Source organism: Dipodomys spectabilis, unplaced genomic scaffold, assembly GCF_019054845.1.
Source record: "Dipodomys spectabilis isolate Male_0828 unplaced genomic scaffold, ASM1905484v1 ptg000115l, whole genome shotgun sequence".
Lineage (NCBI taxonomy): Eukaryota > Metazoa > Chordata > Mammalia > Rodentia > Heteromyidae > Dipodomys > Dipodomys spectabilis.
Window position 1 is genome coordinate 5,178,892 of NW_024870792.1, and position 17,141 is coordinate 5,196,032.

A 17,141-nucleotide genomic window follows, 5' to 3' on the forward strand; every position below is an offset into this window, starting at 1 on the left:
TCTAGAGAGAGAACAACCTGAATCCTCTTAATAAAATAAATAACTCTTTTATGTAGTCTACTGATTGGCTAGTCAATTTTCATAAATCCTATACACTCTTTTGTCTTTTGCTTTTCTTTTTTTCTTTTGCTAAAAAAAAAAGGAAGTGTTGCCAGAAGCTGGTGGCTCACACCTGTAATCCTAGCTACTCAAAAGGCTGTGATCTGAGGATCACAGTTCAAAGCCAGCCTGGTCAGGAAACTCCATGAGACTCTTATATCTAATAAACCACTAGAAAACCAGAAGTGGTGCTGTGGCTCAAGTGGTAGAGCACTTGCCTTGAACTGAAAAGCTCATGGACAGCGCCCAGGCCCAGAGTTCAAGCACCATAAAGAAGGAGGAGGAGGAGAAGGAGAAAGAGGAGGAGGAGGAGGAGGAAGAAGAAGAGGAAGAAGAAGTATGGGTAGTGTGAGGATTATCCTTAGAGTTGGAGGGGAGAGGGGAGTTGAGTTGAGTATGACATTTTTATAAAGCCCCAGAACCAGGAACAAACAAGGCCATTGAGGTATCATCCTTATCTAGAATTTCTCAGGGTTTTTGAGACCAAACATACAATGTACCTGCATTTCCTTTATGTTTTTCTCTCCTATAGTTCATGAAGGTTCTGGAGAAACCAGTCAGAAGGAGACATCCACCTGTGATATTTGCCAGTTTGGTGCAGAATGTGATGAAGATGCTGAGGATGTCTGGTAAGCTGATATTTTCATTCTTTTAAACAAAATTATCTCATTCATTTATTTGCTTTATGTTTTACTCATCAACCTTTCTTAAAAGGGAGAAAGAGTCATCTTTTTTTTCTCTGAGTTACCAGGGCGAGGAGTAGGGGAGGATTGGATAGATGAATGCTTTACTAGTAGCAGGGAATTTCTGGAGCATGATTAAAATGTGGGCCAGCCAGTCATCTGTCCAGGGAATTACTTGTTAACATACATTAAGATATCACCAAAGCTTCCCAGAACTGTCACCGTTAACACAGAGAAGGAAAAGAAAGTCTATTGACCTGAATCTCTCTCAAGACACATTATCAAGAAAAAATGGATGTTTGCTGTCTTAATTCTTTTTTAACAAAAGGGTCATACACTAGGTATCTGATAAACAGAAACTTTCTTAACATGCTGGAATCTGAGAAGTACCAGGCCTTCAGTCTTAATGACAGCCTTTATCTCATTGTAGAAAGGAAGGAGTAAGGATGTTCTTCCCAGCTTCACTCAAAGAATGACAATCCCATTTATGAGAACTGTTTCCCTGAGAAATTTACCCCCCCCCACAATGACCCTGCTTCCTAATACTATCAACTAGGTTATCACCATGTGACTCAACACATGAACGTTGCTGATACGATTTCTAAGATGGTAGGTCTAGGTAACACAGAGATTTAAAACAGAGAGATTGCTTGTATCTGTAAGATGAAATGACAAGACAAAAAATGTTCTTTAAGCTGCCCTATAGTATCAAGTTCTCTTTTCCTCTACTACTCAGCAACTCTTACAAGTACCTGCCAAATACTTCAGCAGCTGGGATCTGCAACAGGTACTGGCTTGACCACTAGGAGGTATACTTTTTAAGAGCATTTTAATCATCTTAATGATTTGTAAACTTGTGGTTTCCAAGTACAGTAGATCATCTAAATTATTTTGTTTTTTATCCATATATGCATTTTTAATTGAATTTGTTGAAGTTTGAGTTCTTCCACTCCCAAACCATGACTGATCATCAAAAAGAAAGGAAGAAGGAAATAAAGGAGGTAGGGAGGGAGGAAAGGAAGGAAGGAAGGAAGGAAGGAAGGAAGGAAGAAAGGAAGGGAGGGAGGGAGGGAGGGAGGGACAATGAATAGTGCATTTACCCATTATATAATATATTGAAACTTGACTCATACACATTTTGATAATTTCACAATCTTTTAAAAGATAGAAACAAGAGTTGGAATTTAAATCTATTTTGGGTCCTTAGGTTTCCAATACAGTAGGCCATAAAAAAACAGTAGGCCATAAAAAAACAAACATACAAACAACAAGAAAAAAACATTTAATGTGTTTTAGTTCATTTCTCAGTAACACAACCCCCAGCAAAATTCTATAGGAATGGTTGACAAAGTATGTGGCTCAAGGTTCAAGAGATAACTTAAGGTTTTCGGTTCCCAAATATAGTCTTCAATTTCACCAAGAATTTATTATTTCTCATCATCCAACCTCCCACTACTGCTAAATCAGCTACTTGCCCAAACATATCAGCAGACAGACAGTCACACCTGCCACCTCATCTAATGCCAGCATTATTGCCCACAAAGGGCTAGCAGAGAGAGCATCATGAGGACCTAGCCCCAGGAACTTGGTTCCTACACTTTTCACTATGACCCACAACTGAGTTAAGTGGAGCAAAATGCTCTCCCACCAAATCTTATTCCCTATATACTTCATGCTTTCTGAGAGCAGGTCTGTAACTCCTATATCCATATACCACACACCACTATAGAGCATTTACTTTTTTTAAGCATAGCAATTCATTCGTTCTTCTCTAAGCATAGGGCTTATTTACTTTTCTAAAAGCCCTCAAATGATTAGAAACACACTGCTTTACCATAAATGGTTCAAAGATCTTTGAATGAATCTGTAGCTCATCAATACTTTTCAAGTAATTGTTATTTTCATAAAGATATACACATGTTCCTTAAGTTTCTAAAGACATTTCCTTTGCCTAGTTTTGCCTTCTTATATGATTATTTTTTTAATGACAGTTTTGCTTTCCAAGTACCAAGACTTGAGATTAAAGTATCAGATAAAAATTATTGGCTGCATACTGTGGGCTTTGTCATTTTTTTAATTTTAATTTTTTGTGAACATACTGTACAGAGGGGTTACAATTACATGGGCAAGATAATGAGTACATTTCTTATCAAGCATTGCAGCCTCCTCCTTTGTTTACCCTTCACATCCCTTCCCAGCCTCCCCCCCACCCCACCACCCACTCCTCTCCGCCCCCCCCACCAAAGTTGTAAAGTTCGTTTTCGACATGACAACTTGTACTTCTCATTGTTGCAACAGGTCCACCTGTATCCTTAAATGACTTGTTTTTCCCCATCTCCTCCACAAATTATGCCGACATCAAATATAGTGAAAGCAGGTATTATACTGTAGGGGAGGGACATACAAAGCAACAAAGAAATAATATTATAAATGCATTAGAAACAAATGCATGAAAGAAAAAAAACATTAAAATACATATCTAAGGGTTCATTTTTCCTAACATCACATTATCTGACCTTTTCTGCTTGACTCATACATATACTAGATATTGCAAATAAGGGAAACCATGGGACCTATGTTTCTTTGGGCTTGGCTTACTTCACTTAATATAATTCTTTCCAAGCCTTTCCATTTCCTAACAAATGGGGCAATGTTATTCTTTCTGATGGAGGCATAGAATTCCATTGTGTATATATACATTTTCTTGATCCATTCATCTACTGAAGGGCATCTGGGTTGGTTCCATATCTTAGCTATGGTAAATAATGCTGCAATAAACATAGTTGTGCTGGTAGCTTTAGTGTGGTCTTGTTTGTAAACATTTGGGGAAATGCCCAAAAGTGGGATTGCTGGGTCGTAGGGGGAGCTCTATGTGAAGTCTTTTGAGGAACCTCCATACAACTTTCCAAAGTGGTTGAACAAGTTAACACTCTCAACAACAATGAAGTAGGGTTCCCTTCTGTCCACATCCCCTCCAGCATCTGTTGTTGTTAGAGTTCTTGATTTTTGCCATTCTAACTGGGGTGAGGTGGTATCTCAATGTTGCTTTGATTTGCATTTCTTTTATGGCTAGGGAGGTTGAGCATTTCTTCATGTGTCTATTGGCCATCCTTCTTTCTTCTTCAGAGAAGCTTCTCTTTAAGTCTTTAGCTCACTTACTTATTTACTTTCCTTCCACCAGTAAATTTTAACTACAGAATGTAGGTTCTATTATTTTCTTAGTTTTACAAAATGGAAACCAAGTTTTGAAGTGGTTAAGTGATGAGGCCAAGCTGAAGATATGAGGTGAAAATAACTGGAGGATGTTGGCATGTTAATTCAATCAAAGATACAATTAGAAAAAGTTCTTTCCTGTCATGTCTGGCATAATGAGATGGCTAGGTTTCAGGCAATGCACTTATTGCAGTGACTCCCAAGACCTACAGGTTAGAGCTGTTGACTAGAGATGCTTGCCACTCAAGTGGCAAAATGTCACTTCTAGTGTTTTTGCAGAAGTCCAGGTAGATGGTGGAAAGGCTGTGCAAGGAGAACTGGTCAAGGCTCTTGTGGGATCAGAAATGTTCAGAAATGGGTGATAGTGTCAAACTGCAACAATTGGAGTTCAGACGGAGTTTAGTTATAAAGGGGACCAAGAGAAGTATGAGGCAGACTTTTGATCATGGAGAGAAAAAGCATCAATCAGCAAAATGAATTAGGGGCCAAAATAGGAAGAAAAAAAAAACAGATGGATTTCTACTTGGTGGAACAGATGTGGAAAGTCAAGCCTTGATTACTAGTTGTGGCAAGAGTGTAGTGTACACCTCGGGAAAGAATTATAAGATCAAAATGAAACCACCATCAGAACTGACTTGATGCTGTGTCCGTTAGCTTTTGGCTAGGATATCTTGAATACTCTCAGCCTAGGGACAAGATTAGTTCCAAAATTCTGGATAAGTCTGAACCTCCAGATGAGGCTAAATGGACATTGCTGGGAAGATTAGAAGGCAGCAAGGGCAGAGAGCCAAGATGATCATTATACTACCCAGGCAGAATGAAAAGTTGTTAGTGTTTAAATAAAATGTATTTAAAATGTCCAATGTAAGCAATAAAGAATGGTGCCAAATTGAGTGCATTGATTTTCATTTACATAACTACCTTTGTATGTTAACATATTGTATTTAGTTATAACCATGAAGGGCAAATTAGAAACAGCTGAAGGACACAAGAACACACCAATAAATGAAATTAAATAGGCATGGAATTAAAAAGGCTATAAAATAACATGGTGGGGGGAGTCAGGCTATACTCTGACTGTAGTAGTAATACCAAAATCTTCACTGAATCAGGCTTTGATAGATCATTGATTTTGAATAAAACCATGGCCAGATCCTCTTAAAAATATAAAATATTGCATCTCTATGTAATGACAGGGTACAGCTCAGCAATTTGTTTTATGTTTTCCTTTGACAGCAACCATAATTCCATGCATCCAACTTTGCTCAATTGTGAATTATGAGATAATAATATAATATCAGTAAATACTAATAAAGAACAATATTCTTGTGTCTACAATATACATGTAAAGGTAAAATGTAATTCCTGATCTTTCTCTAACCCTAGCCTAAGAAATTAATATTCTACATCTGCCACAGAGGGTTAGTTCTTCAAGAATACTTAGGAAATTCAAAATGAAGATAAATATTTTGTTAGAATTAAAAAGCCAGTGGAGAGTTAGTTGATCATCTTTACATAATTAGATGGGTTTTTGAATTAAGTAGCAAGGTACACTGGAAATGAAGAAGAAACAAAGTAATGAGGAGAAGGAGGGTTGGAAAGAAGAGAAAAATCATAATTAGAGGATGGCATTGATAAAGCCATGATACTAATGACATAACATTTAATGCTTTTATTTTGAGAAAACAGATGGCTTATAATCTAATATAAGACCAAGTTTATGTTCTGTGATTTAATTTTGAGGTTTTTATCTTGCGTTTTTCTTCTTATGGTTACATCAAGACTGTAGATCAGAAAATGGCCAGATTTTTTAAATAAGCAAAATAAAAATCATTTCTTTGAAGGATTCTTCAGTTATTAATATTTATCTCAATATATAACTGTATTAAAATTCCAGAAGAGGGTTAAAATTAAGCAAGATCAATGGCCACCCTGTAGTGTATCTACTGTCCTTTTTTTTTAAGACAGACTTCAAAGCAATTGAATCACCTGTAAAAGGGGAAAGGGTTTATGTTTCTTTGGTTATAAGGAAAGGGTTAAGGGAAGGGAAAGAGAAGGACTTAAAGGATTATTTCTCTTTATATCTAGACTGCAAAGCATCAAAACTAACACACTTACACATCAAAGAGACTCTCAAATACATCCTGCCAAATATAATTCATAAAAGAAAAAGAATGACTTATAAATAAGACAAATATAGTAAAATTGACTCTGCACAGAGTAATAAAGTCCCATCTGATAGCAGTGGGAATACCAACTTATGGTTTCAACAAATATTTCTGGAACTTGGTTCATTTTAGAAACAGATTTATCTTCCTTTAATTATCTTACCTGATAAATTATTTCAGCAAGTCCAAAGTAGGTCAGTAGTAACTCTTTGCACTGGGAACTATTCCTTAGAAGTAATTAGCCTGGAACTTTCTGCTGGACCTGTCAGTCAGAAGTAGTTCAGAGCCCTGGGGTTGATACTTGATTTAATGTATTTTTTTAAAGTAAGTTGATGCCTGAGTATGATCATAGGAATGGCTAGCTATGAAATTGGTTCTGTGCCTAATATTTCCAGGGCATCAGAACAAACCAACGAAGGGGTCACAGGTGTAAGAGCAGATGCCACCAGATGACAAATAACAGAAAGGGACAACTAAACTAATATATATATATATATATATATATATATATATATATATATATTTGTTTTATAGGTATGTTTTACAGTTCTTTATTCTTGTTTGCCCTTTGCTTTTGTTGTATTCTGTACATGCTACTCAGGCACCATGAGCAAAATTCTGTTGGCTTAATTGCTATTAATTTCTCAGTAGTCATTTATTTTGTTTCTGAAGATATTAACAATATTTTCTAATAATCTGGTACTAATGCATAAACATATAGCTTCGTTTTGATCAAGTGCAGTGGTAAAAAAAAAAGAAAGGAGAGAGTTCACAAAGAGATTAATCATCTAGTTTTTTTAAAAAAATATTTCACTTTATTTTCATTGATGCATCATCATGGGAAATAGGGAGTAAGATTTTAGCATTTCTTTTATGAGTGTCTCTTACAAAGACAGTTTATTTTGAAGTCTTTAACATCTTGCTCCTTTGATCTGAGAAGGCTCCTTGTCACTGGGAAGACTGTGCGTCGTTGGCATCTCTCCCACCTTTAATGCGTTTTGGACTGCGGAGACTCATGAATATTTGAAGGAGGGCAATGGCCATGGATGATCCTTGGCACTGGAATCTACCATACATTTAAGTAAATTAGACATTAGGTCCTGCTGACTTTAGTACATTTGGGTTGCAAATTTGATAGGGAATGGGAATATTAAGATACTCTGAGGAAAACACCCAAAATAGTTTCTTTTAAAACTACTAGTGGTAGACAATTGAACAAAAAACACTGTTATAATAAAAAGTTACCAACAGACTTTTTTCTGTTGAAAATAAAGAGTTGATATTGTACATGGTATAAGAGGATGCTGATTCCTCACAAAATTTTAGCTCAGCATTCTCCTGTAGGGTTTCCTTTTTTATTGATTTCCTTTGCCCTCTGACCTCAAAAACTGTAAATGTGGTAAATCAAAATTAGGACTGGCTTATGAGTTTACTCATGTCAACAATGGAAAAAAATTTTCAAAGAGAAACAGAAAGAGGCAATATGGGTCTAGAAAGTACAAGACTGTTGTTGAGCATATAGATTGATTTTTGAGACCATTTCAGTTCCAAGAAGCCTGTGGTTGTAGGCTTGGGATCCTTCCATTGGCTTCTAATCCTCACCATGAAGACAACCATTATCACTTCTGAATATTGCCATAGTGCCACCTGTTCCTGTAGATTCCTTTCTTTCTTTATTTTAGGGGGGGTCCAGTTGTGGGGCCTGAACTCTGGGCCTGGGCGCTGTCCCTTAGCTCTTCAGCTCAAGGCTAGCACTCTACCACTTGAGCCACAGCACTACTTCCGGCTTTTTTCTTTTTGCTTATGTGGTGCTGAGGAATCGAACCCAGGGCCTCATGCATGCAAGGCAAGTGCTCTACCACTGAGCCACCTTTCCAGCCCTAGATTCTTTTCTTACTTCTAGCCTTCCATTTATCTAAAACATTGTTTTCAAGTAGAGTAGCAAATAATCTCCTGATTTGAGAAACATGCATATTTCTACCTTCATAATGTCCAAGGATAATGGTATCACCCTGACTGAAAAAGAAATGTCCAAATATAAAAGCTTGAGCTTATTTATTTGTCTTTCTTTTACGCATTTTTCACTTACCTTGAGCAAGAAAGAAAATAACCTGAACTTTTCTAATTTTCACACATTGAATTAAAATTTATGAGTCCGTTTATAGATAGACTGAACTAGTATTTTTCACATGATCTCCATGATGATCTAATACAAGACATTAAATAATACCCTTTTTTCAAAAATATCATATCTCTTGCCAAAAGTTTTCTCTACAGTAGTTTCCAGTAGCCAGATTTGGAAACTGAAGCTAAAAGCTTCAAATATTACTTAGGAAGATAAATGGATAAAGGCATTTCAAACACAGAACATTCAATTAACAGCAACCAACAACTAGGCCACCCTCCAAAACAGGACAATTGTGCTTTATGCAAAGTAACTAAAAAAATAATGTTGAAATTTGACAATCAATCATAGTCGTCAAAACCTTGGGTCTTTTGTGATTCTGCTTCAAAAGGATTTGCATTTCCACTACGTTTTAGAAATTCTCTAGGCTTTTTCTCTGTTTCCATATCTCAATTGTGCTAGCTATTGCATAGTGATTAATGGGGCCTGACAACTACAAACTTAGATCCAGTGTAAAGTACCAAGAAATATAAAAATAAAGAATTCTGAACTTTAACATGTGTTTTATGTATTTTTACAATATTTATGTAGGCCATGTAGTATAAATCATATAATTTCTATTTTATGTCAAAATAATGAAATACTACATGACAGCAGAAAAAAGGAAAGAAAAATTGAAAATGGATTGTGCTTCTGCTGCTAATTTAACTATTTCATTTACTTAGTACTCTTTTTCTGTTTTGTTTTTGTTTTTTTCAATCTGTTGTAGACCAATCCTGTTAATGAAATATTACCTATCTATTTTTGTCATTCAACAAACTCTCCCACATGATTTCTTCTGAATTTTTTTTGGGGGGGAGGGGAAGCATCTCAGTTTCCAGCATATTCTAAATCGGTGATTCTTGTATCTAGAATTAGGAAATACACGTGTTCCGGTGTAGTACTTCAATCATAGAGTAAAACTAGAAATCTCAATATAGATTTTAGACTGAGGCCAAAAGTGAGTGTTCTGGGTATGAGATTCCATCTAAATTGTATGGATTTATGGAGCCTTTTAATCCTTACACTAATGTTATAAAGTTGAGTACATTAATAATCCTCATTTCATGTAAAAGAAAACTGAGGCACACAGAGAGAGGTTAAACTTCCCAAAGCCCAGCAATAAGTGGAAGAGCTGAGATCTGAACCAACCAGACTGACTTCAGATATCCTGCACACAGCTAAAGTTCAAGATCTCCTCACAAAATTAATGACACAGACTATAAGTGTATGTAGTGCCCATCCCACATCTATATTTCATTTATTTTACATATTACATACATATATGTATACATGTTAGATATGCATACTATAAATAGTTCAGAATTTATACCTTTTCTTTCTTCTCAATTCTGGTGACTGAATCCAGGCTTTTCCATAATCTAGTCAAGTGTTCTTGCATTTGAATTACAGGTTATTTTTTCTCATTATAAGAGTTTTATATATTTATTATATCAATTTTGAAGAAAATAGAAAATATAGAAACTATTAAAAATATTCCAGTCTTTGCCAAAATAGACAAGAAAATCTGGAGATATATTTTCTTCCCATGAATGTTTGTGCTTCATAAGTATCTAATCATATTTTCCACATCAACATGGCCACCTCTCTAGAAAAATCTATACTTAACCTTGAGGCTGAATTATTTGGGAGGAATTTAGGAATGCTTTGTGCATTTACCAGTAATATATTTTTATTTTAATTTGATGTCTGTGGCCCAAAAATCTGTTTCTTTAATGCTTGATAAGAAATGTACTCATTACCTCCCTCATGTAATTGTAACCCCTCTGTACAGTATTTTCACAATAAAAAACTTATTTAAAAATTTCAGCAGATATTTAAATTTTCTCATGACAAAATCGATTTGGAGATACTGGCTTGACATTGGTAATCTAAAAAATTTACTAGTCTTCATCCCTTCTAAATCTTTGTTAGACAAATTTCTTGGATAAGTCCAAAAAACTAGATATTCCCAAAACATATCCATTGTGTGTATCCAGTGTGTTCATAATAAATAGCTTTCTAAGGTATAAGCATTGTTTACTGAGAAACTATCCTCCCAGAGGTGCAGTAAATTGGATAAGAACTATTGCCGATCTTCAGTGGCTTGCTTGCGAATGTTGTATGTGTTGGCTCATCTAAGCTACAAATCAGTGAACTGTTCTCTGCTGTCCATATCAGTCTATCTCAGACATTTTCCCCTAAAACAGCATGTGTTATATCTAATAGATGATTGAACAAGCTGTAAAATTATATGCAGCACCCAAATAAAAATCAATACTGCTGAAGGTCTAAACGTTTATTAAAAGAAAGAAAATAAATAATGAAAACACGTATCAGATTTTCTTAGCCTCTAATGCAAAATAAAACTATTGATTGGGGGTGGGGGGGTTGAGTCAGTTCATCCCTTTATCACTAAGGTATGAATGAGACATGAAAAATCAAGATGATGCACAGGGACAGATGATCATCTAAAGATTGTATACCACAAAGTACTTTTCATTCATTGCCACCTTTTCAAAGTCTTTGATACCGTGCTTTACTCTGCTTTCTATGTTCATCCCAAAACAAGTTCTCTGCAAACAAAATGGTTTCAGTGGGGTAATGAAAGTAATAATAGGTCATAATCAACACATATTCAGAGATGTATATCTGGAAAATAAAAAGGTGAAACAAAATTTTCACTTCATGTTAACAAATATGTGATTTGTTTCCGTAATAAACAATGTATACATAAATTTTAAACTTTAGGACATTCAATCATATTATCAATTATAACAAAGAAATAAAAACAGTGTGCTTTATAGCAACATATAGTTTAATTCTAGCTGAATATGACTTTCCTTCATAGAAGGTACATTGATGTGGGAAAAGGGAAAATATCACAGAACTATTTGCCTTACATCAATCTTAGACATACAACTTGTGTCTATTGAGAAGACTGATAGATTGATGGGCATGTAGATTGGTAGGTGCATGACAGATAGATGATATATAGATAATAGATAGATAGATAGATAGATAGATAGATAGATAGATAGATAGATAGATAGATAGATGGATGAGTGATAGAAAGACAAGCAATTAATTTATACAGTTGTGAAGGCTGACAAATTCTAGGATTTGACAAATTATATACCATGATATAGTTGAAGTCTGAATAAGAAAACAGTCATCTCTGGGCACTGGCAGCTCATATCTATAATCTTAGTTATTCAGAAGACTGAGAGCTGAGAATCATGGTTCAAAGCCACCTATGGCAGGAAAAATCATTAAGATTCTTATCTCTGATCAACCACACAAATAATAGAAATGGCACTGTGGCTTAAATGATAGAATGTGGTCCTACTTGGTATTTATAATCATTACCACTGTTTCTTTTGTTTTCATCAAACACTTCGCTAGTTATGGTTCTGGCAAGGTGATTAACCTTTGTTCCTGAAAGCTATCAGTGATTTGCCCTCTGTCTAGATTAGATCCTCTGTTAGATCCTGGCTAGATATTCTGTTGTATTGTTTCATTGGCTGAAATTATTGAAGAGCGTGGTTATATTAAGAAGTACTCTAAGAAGTCTTCTGTATTTTTCCATTGTATAGTAGTGACTCAGTTTCCGCTTGGCAGCCAGGATCAATCATTCAAGTACTCACTGTAATTCCTTTCCTTTCTGATTGATTCAGAGTTGTGAGAGAACCATTTATATGTACAATCATTCTTTCCATTGGAACTAACACCACTGGGCCAGTAGAGCATAAGACTGCAAAGATAGTAAACAAAGGTAATGAGTAGCTAGAATTAAAAAGATATTTACCACTGCCATTTTCACCACCTTGCTTCCTATACCAGTGAATCTTGAATATAAGAGAATAGCTCTGAACACTCTCTTGGTACCAGGTACCTATAATGTTGCTGGCACTGTCACTGACCCATCCAAAGGCCCTTTTGTCATGCCATCTTCGCCAGGGTAATGGGAAACATGGCAAAACCAGAGAACTCCATGATCACTGGGCTCATTGCTGTCTATCTTTGTTATGAATTACTTGGTCAAAAGTAATTTTGCATGTAATACCATTTCTAGATAAGGCAAGCATGGGTATTTGGGAGAAACATCGTATGCAGGGGAGGCAAACAAATACCTCCTCCAATAAGTACAGGATAGCCGGGCGCTGGTGGCTCATGCCTGTAATCCTAGCTACTCAGGAGGCTGAGATGAGGATTGCGGTTCAAAGCCAGCCCGGGCAGGAGAGACCGTGAGACTCCTATCTCCAATAAACCACCAGAAAACCGGAAGTGGCGCTGTAAGCTCAAGTGGTAGAGTGCTGGCCTTGAGCTGAAGAGCTGAGGGACAGCGCCCAGGCCCAGAGTTCAAGCCCCACGGCCGACCAAAAAATAAAAAATAAAAAAATAAGTACAGGATGCTTTTCCTTCCATGTGGGAAGAAGTCTGATATAATCTACTTGTCAACAAGTAAGTTGGCTGATCCCCACCCCTCCCTGACACATTGGACATACAATATTGGTCTCTACTGCTGACAGATTAGGAACTCAAAGATGATATATACTGGTTGATTTTAGTGAATAGAAATTCATGTTAATGAACCCATGACCACTTTAGGTAATGAGAGAGTGGATATATAGACTGATGTCACAAGTACATGTAACCCTAGTCACTGAAGTATTCACATATCCCAGACGTGAGCAATGATATTTCTGTGTACTAGTAGTTTTATTCCCAAATTTCTTGTCACCAATTTTCAAATCATATACCCTCCAAATTCCTGATCATCCAGCCAAATCTTAAACTCCAAAACATGAATTATTATGCACTAATAACCACATACCCTGCTATTTCTTCTTCAAGATGAGTGAATAATCCCCACTCTCTTTCAGTTCCAAAAAAGAACTATAATGCTGCAGTTATCCACTTTCAGGTGTGTAACTGTGTATTACACAGAATCATCTATCTACTAGTCTCAGTCTCTGTAAACTTAGCATGAGGTATACCCCCTGACATGAGAGATGCAGGCTAAGATAGTAAAGATAATTGCAGCAAGAGTGGAGACCATGGATTTTAGGCACTTTGTTTCCATGTAATTTATGCCTTTAGTGCCTGATTTTGTTTAAAAATAAAAACACTTCTATTTCATAATGGAATGTGTTATTGTGCATAGCAAACTGTATGGCTTGGGAAGAGAAATACGATTCATGATAGAAAGCTCAGGATACATAGTAATTTGCTGAACTTAGATTAGTCTATGAAGACCAAGAGCAATTCACAAAAGAATTATCTGAAGAAGGTGTCAGGGCTGTGCTCCAAAATGCTAAGGTGCACTGTGATTTGCCTATAAGGGGCCTGCCAATGGCTCAGAGTGGCATTCCCATCTATGAATAACACTTCCAGTGGCCTGGCATCTGCTAGAGCATATGCTCATTGCAGCTCACACCTTTCTTATTTGAGACTGCACTCAAAAATAGCAGTTTTTCAGGTCACTCAGTAAACTGACCAGACTAATAGGCTCAACTGAGGAATATGTTGCCTTCAAAATGAAATGAAGCCAAATAGGTTTGAGACCTATTGTTTGGTCTTAAGAGGAGCAGATACACAAACTTACTTTTCCATTAAGTAGAGGCAAATCTATGTGTCCCACATCAATGAATCTCTATTCATTTCATTGCGATTCCCAATATGTTAACAGATTTAATTTTTGCCTCTGATGCTCAAATGGTTTTCCAATTTTTAGCCAATAAGTAGAGAGAAAATGCTGCTTCTTGTTCACATGTCCAATAAGCATAATGTTATCAATGTAATGAACCAGTGTGATATCATTTGGAAGGAAAGGATAAACAATATTCATGGGAACTATGGTCATATAGTACTGGAAAGTAGGTGTATATCTGTTTCCAAGAGAGGGAAGAAACATTGCTGACCTTACTATTTGAAATTAGACCATTTCTGGTGGTCTGCATTGACTTGGATGGAGAAAGGTATACTTGCTAATTCAATATCTACACACTATGTGCAAGGATGTGCTAATATTTTAGGATTTGAAGCCATATCTAGTACAGCAGCTACAGTTGAGGTACCCACCTTGTTTATTATAATCCACTGTCATTCTCAAGCTCCATCTGTCCTCTGCACAGGCAAAATAACAAGTTGAATAATGATGTGGGAATCACTACTCCTGAATCTTTCAAGTCTTTGATGATGGCTCTAATGTCTGCACTCCCTCCAGGAAGGCAATATTGCTTTGGGCTTCATATTTTCCCAGATAGAAGCAATCTACCAACTTCTGCTTGGTCTTTTCTTCAATATTAGTTTTCACTTCATAGGTCAGGAACATGGAAACTGCCAGCTGCTGGATACAGCTGCTTTAATTATGAATTCCAGGACTGGGGAACTAACCACAAGAAGGCTCCAAAACCCACTAGGCCCACTGTGAAATGGACTTGAGCTAAAAATCTAGGGATTGCCTAACTTCCATAAGCCTTTGACTTGTGTTTTGAGTCTGAAGGAATTAGTTTCAGTTCAGTAGTCCCTGAAAACTCTGATTCCCAGTGCATAGTTACTCTGGTAAATGTTGTAGATCTTTTTAGGGAAGACTGGGAAAAGATTAAGAAGTAAGTAGGAGGACACTTCGTTAAAGGGAACTGCTTATCTCTTCATTCAAGGGGTCTATGGTAAACTAGTTTAAATCTGAAAATTAATAACAGGATTGTAATTGTCTGTTATTAGTCTTTACTTAACCAGGAGCTTTTTTCACATATACAGCTCAAATAAGAACTTAGGAAGCATTCAATTTGTTAGCTATAGGAACAATGTTCATAACTAGCCACCACACTAGGTCTGCATGAGTCAGACTGTTCTGAATGATACTTTGGTTCTGGTATCCATTATGATGACCATGTCTACGTTGCTTTTAGTGTTGAATGTTACCTTCATGCACTGCCATTGTGGAATTAAATTCCTAACATTGCATTTAGGTTTACCAATTCAGTTCAGAGAAAAGCACTCACAGATTTTATGAAGGACACTGAGGTCATTCTCATAAATTTATTTTTACTGAATGTATGTAAGTATGTCTTCTACCTTGTTCTATTGTGGGAAAACATAGCTCAAGTGATAAATTCACTGTGATATCCCAGTTCCCTTCAGCTTTTAAATCCCTTTCTCTATAGAAATTAAGGCTGATATGGTCTTTCAAATTCTCACTATGGGCTGCTTTTTGATGTATATTTAAGGCAACCCAGCAAATGATTAAGTCTCTTTCTCCCAACCCAAGTACTAACCATGTTCTACCCTGTTTAGCTTCTGAGATCAGACAAGAATAGGAGATTTCAGAGTGATATGGCCAAACATTAAATCCCTTCCTAATGTCCCAACATGAAATTCAGAATTTCTATTTAGTGAACACTTAACAAAATTTTTTTCCTGATTCAACTTTATGTTCTTTCCAACAACATGTCATAAACTGTATCATTCTGGCATACACTCCCCGGTTTCTGTGTATATGATTAGAAGCTCAAATCGTATGTGAGGACTGAATATCTCTTAATGAGTTATACTTGCTAACTCACTCTTAGGTGCTCCTGGCACATGAGTCCAGACCCAGGTGTGAAGGGGGTCCTGAGACTTGTTGGTATTGACTGGCATAGCAATCTCCTTAAGAGCCCATTACAATTTCCATAGAAAAATGCAGGCTTAATCCCTATAGAGGAGAGACAGTTCTCATTAACAAAGGTGACTCATTAGAATTGAGGGGACTATTTTTCCAGGTCACCTGAAGTTCTTTCCACAAATTCCTTTTACACATTTTTAGGTGCTATTTCTACGTAGTCAGTTCACAGCTACCAGTAGGTACCCTATGAACTTGGGGGTATTGTAAATCAGCTGGCACAGGATAGGATTGTATGTAGGTCTAGTTGTCAGCCATGCCTACTTCTTGCTACAGAGATAAGGATTTTCTTCAGAACACTCATAGATCATCTATGAAACTGAGCCCCTCCACTCATTATTTACTCTCCATGTTTTGTCTACCAGAATTCGTATCAATCTTACATTTATTAGGATTTCAAAGAACATCTTTGAAGGTAACACATTATCTTCCAGATCCTTGTTTCTTATACATGGTTGAAGTAAGTAATGGTGATAGTTTGCAAGTGTGTATTGTTTGATCACACCTCGGACAATCAATGCTCAATTTTTACTGGAAGCCAAGAAAAAACAGTTCCAAAAAACTTAGACCTAACTGGGAATATCCATCCTTAATATACTGTTCTTGTAGAACCAATCTCACCACCAAATCAAAGTCATCAGGGTTCTCAAGAGAAAACAGATGCAGTGGAATATGTGTAAGGGAAGAGTACAGAAGAAAGAGGACTATGGACTCACATGATTATGGACCCTGACAGATCCCAAGATCTGCAGTCAGCAAGCTGGCACCCAGGAGAGCTGACAGTACACTTCCAGTCTAAATATTGGCAACCTGGGCTGGGAAGGTGGCTCAATAGTAGAGCGCTTGCATGCATGAGGCCCTGGGTTCGATTCCTCAGCACCACATAAGCAAAAAGAAAAAAGCTGGAAGTGGCGCTGTGGCTCAAGTGGTAGAGCGCTAGCCTTGAGCTGAAGAGCTGAAACAGTGTCCAGACCCAGAGTTCAGGCCCCATAATTGGACCCCGCCCCCCCAAAAAAGTGTATATATATATATATATATATATATGTAAATATATATATATATATATATATATATATATATACTTGCCTATATATATATATAGGCAACCTCTAGTCTCAAAACCAGCAAATACTTCAGTTTTAAGT

General features: G+C 36.6%; 1 protein-coding gene across 1 annotated transcript in view; it reads left to right on the top strand.

Annotated features, from left to right (window-relative positions):
* Nucleotides 1-17,141, top strand: part of Tmeff2 (transmembrane protein with EGF like and two follistatin like domains 2) — a 259,792-nt gene that overhangs the window by 146,824 nt on the left and 95,827 nt on the right. Inside the window, exon 5 of the mRNA XM_042688317.1 lies at nucleotides 632-728. Coding sequence (XP_042544251.1) covers nucleotides 632-728 — 97 coding nt within the window. The remainder of the gene's footprint in view (nucleotides 1-631; nucleotides 729-17,141) is intronic.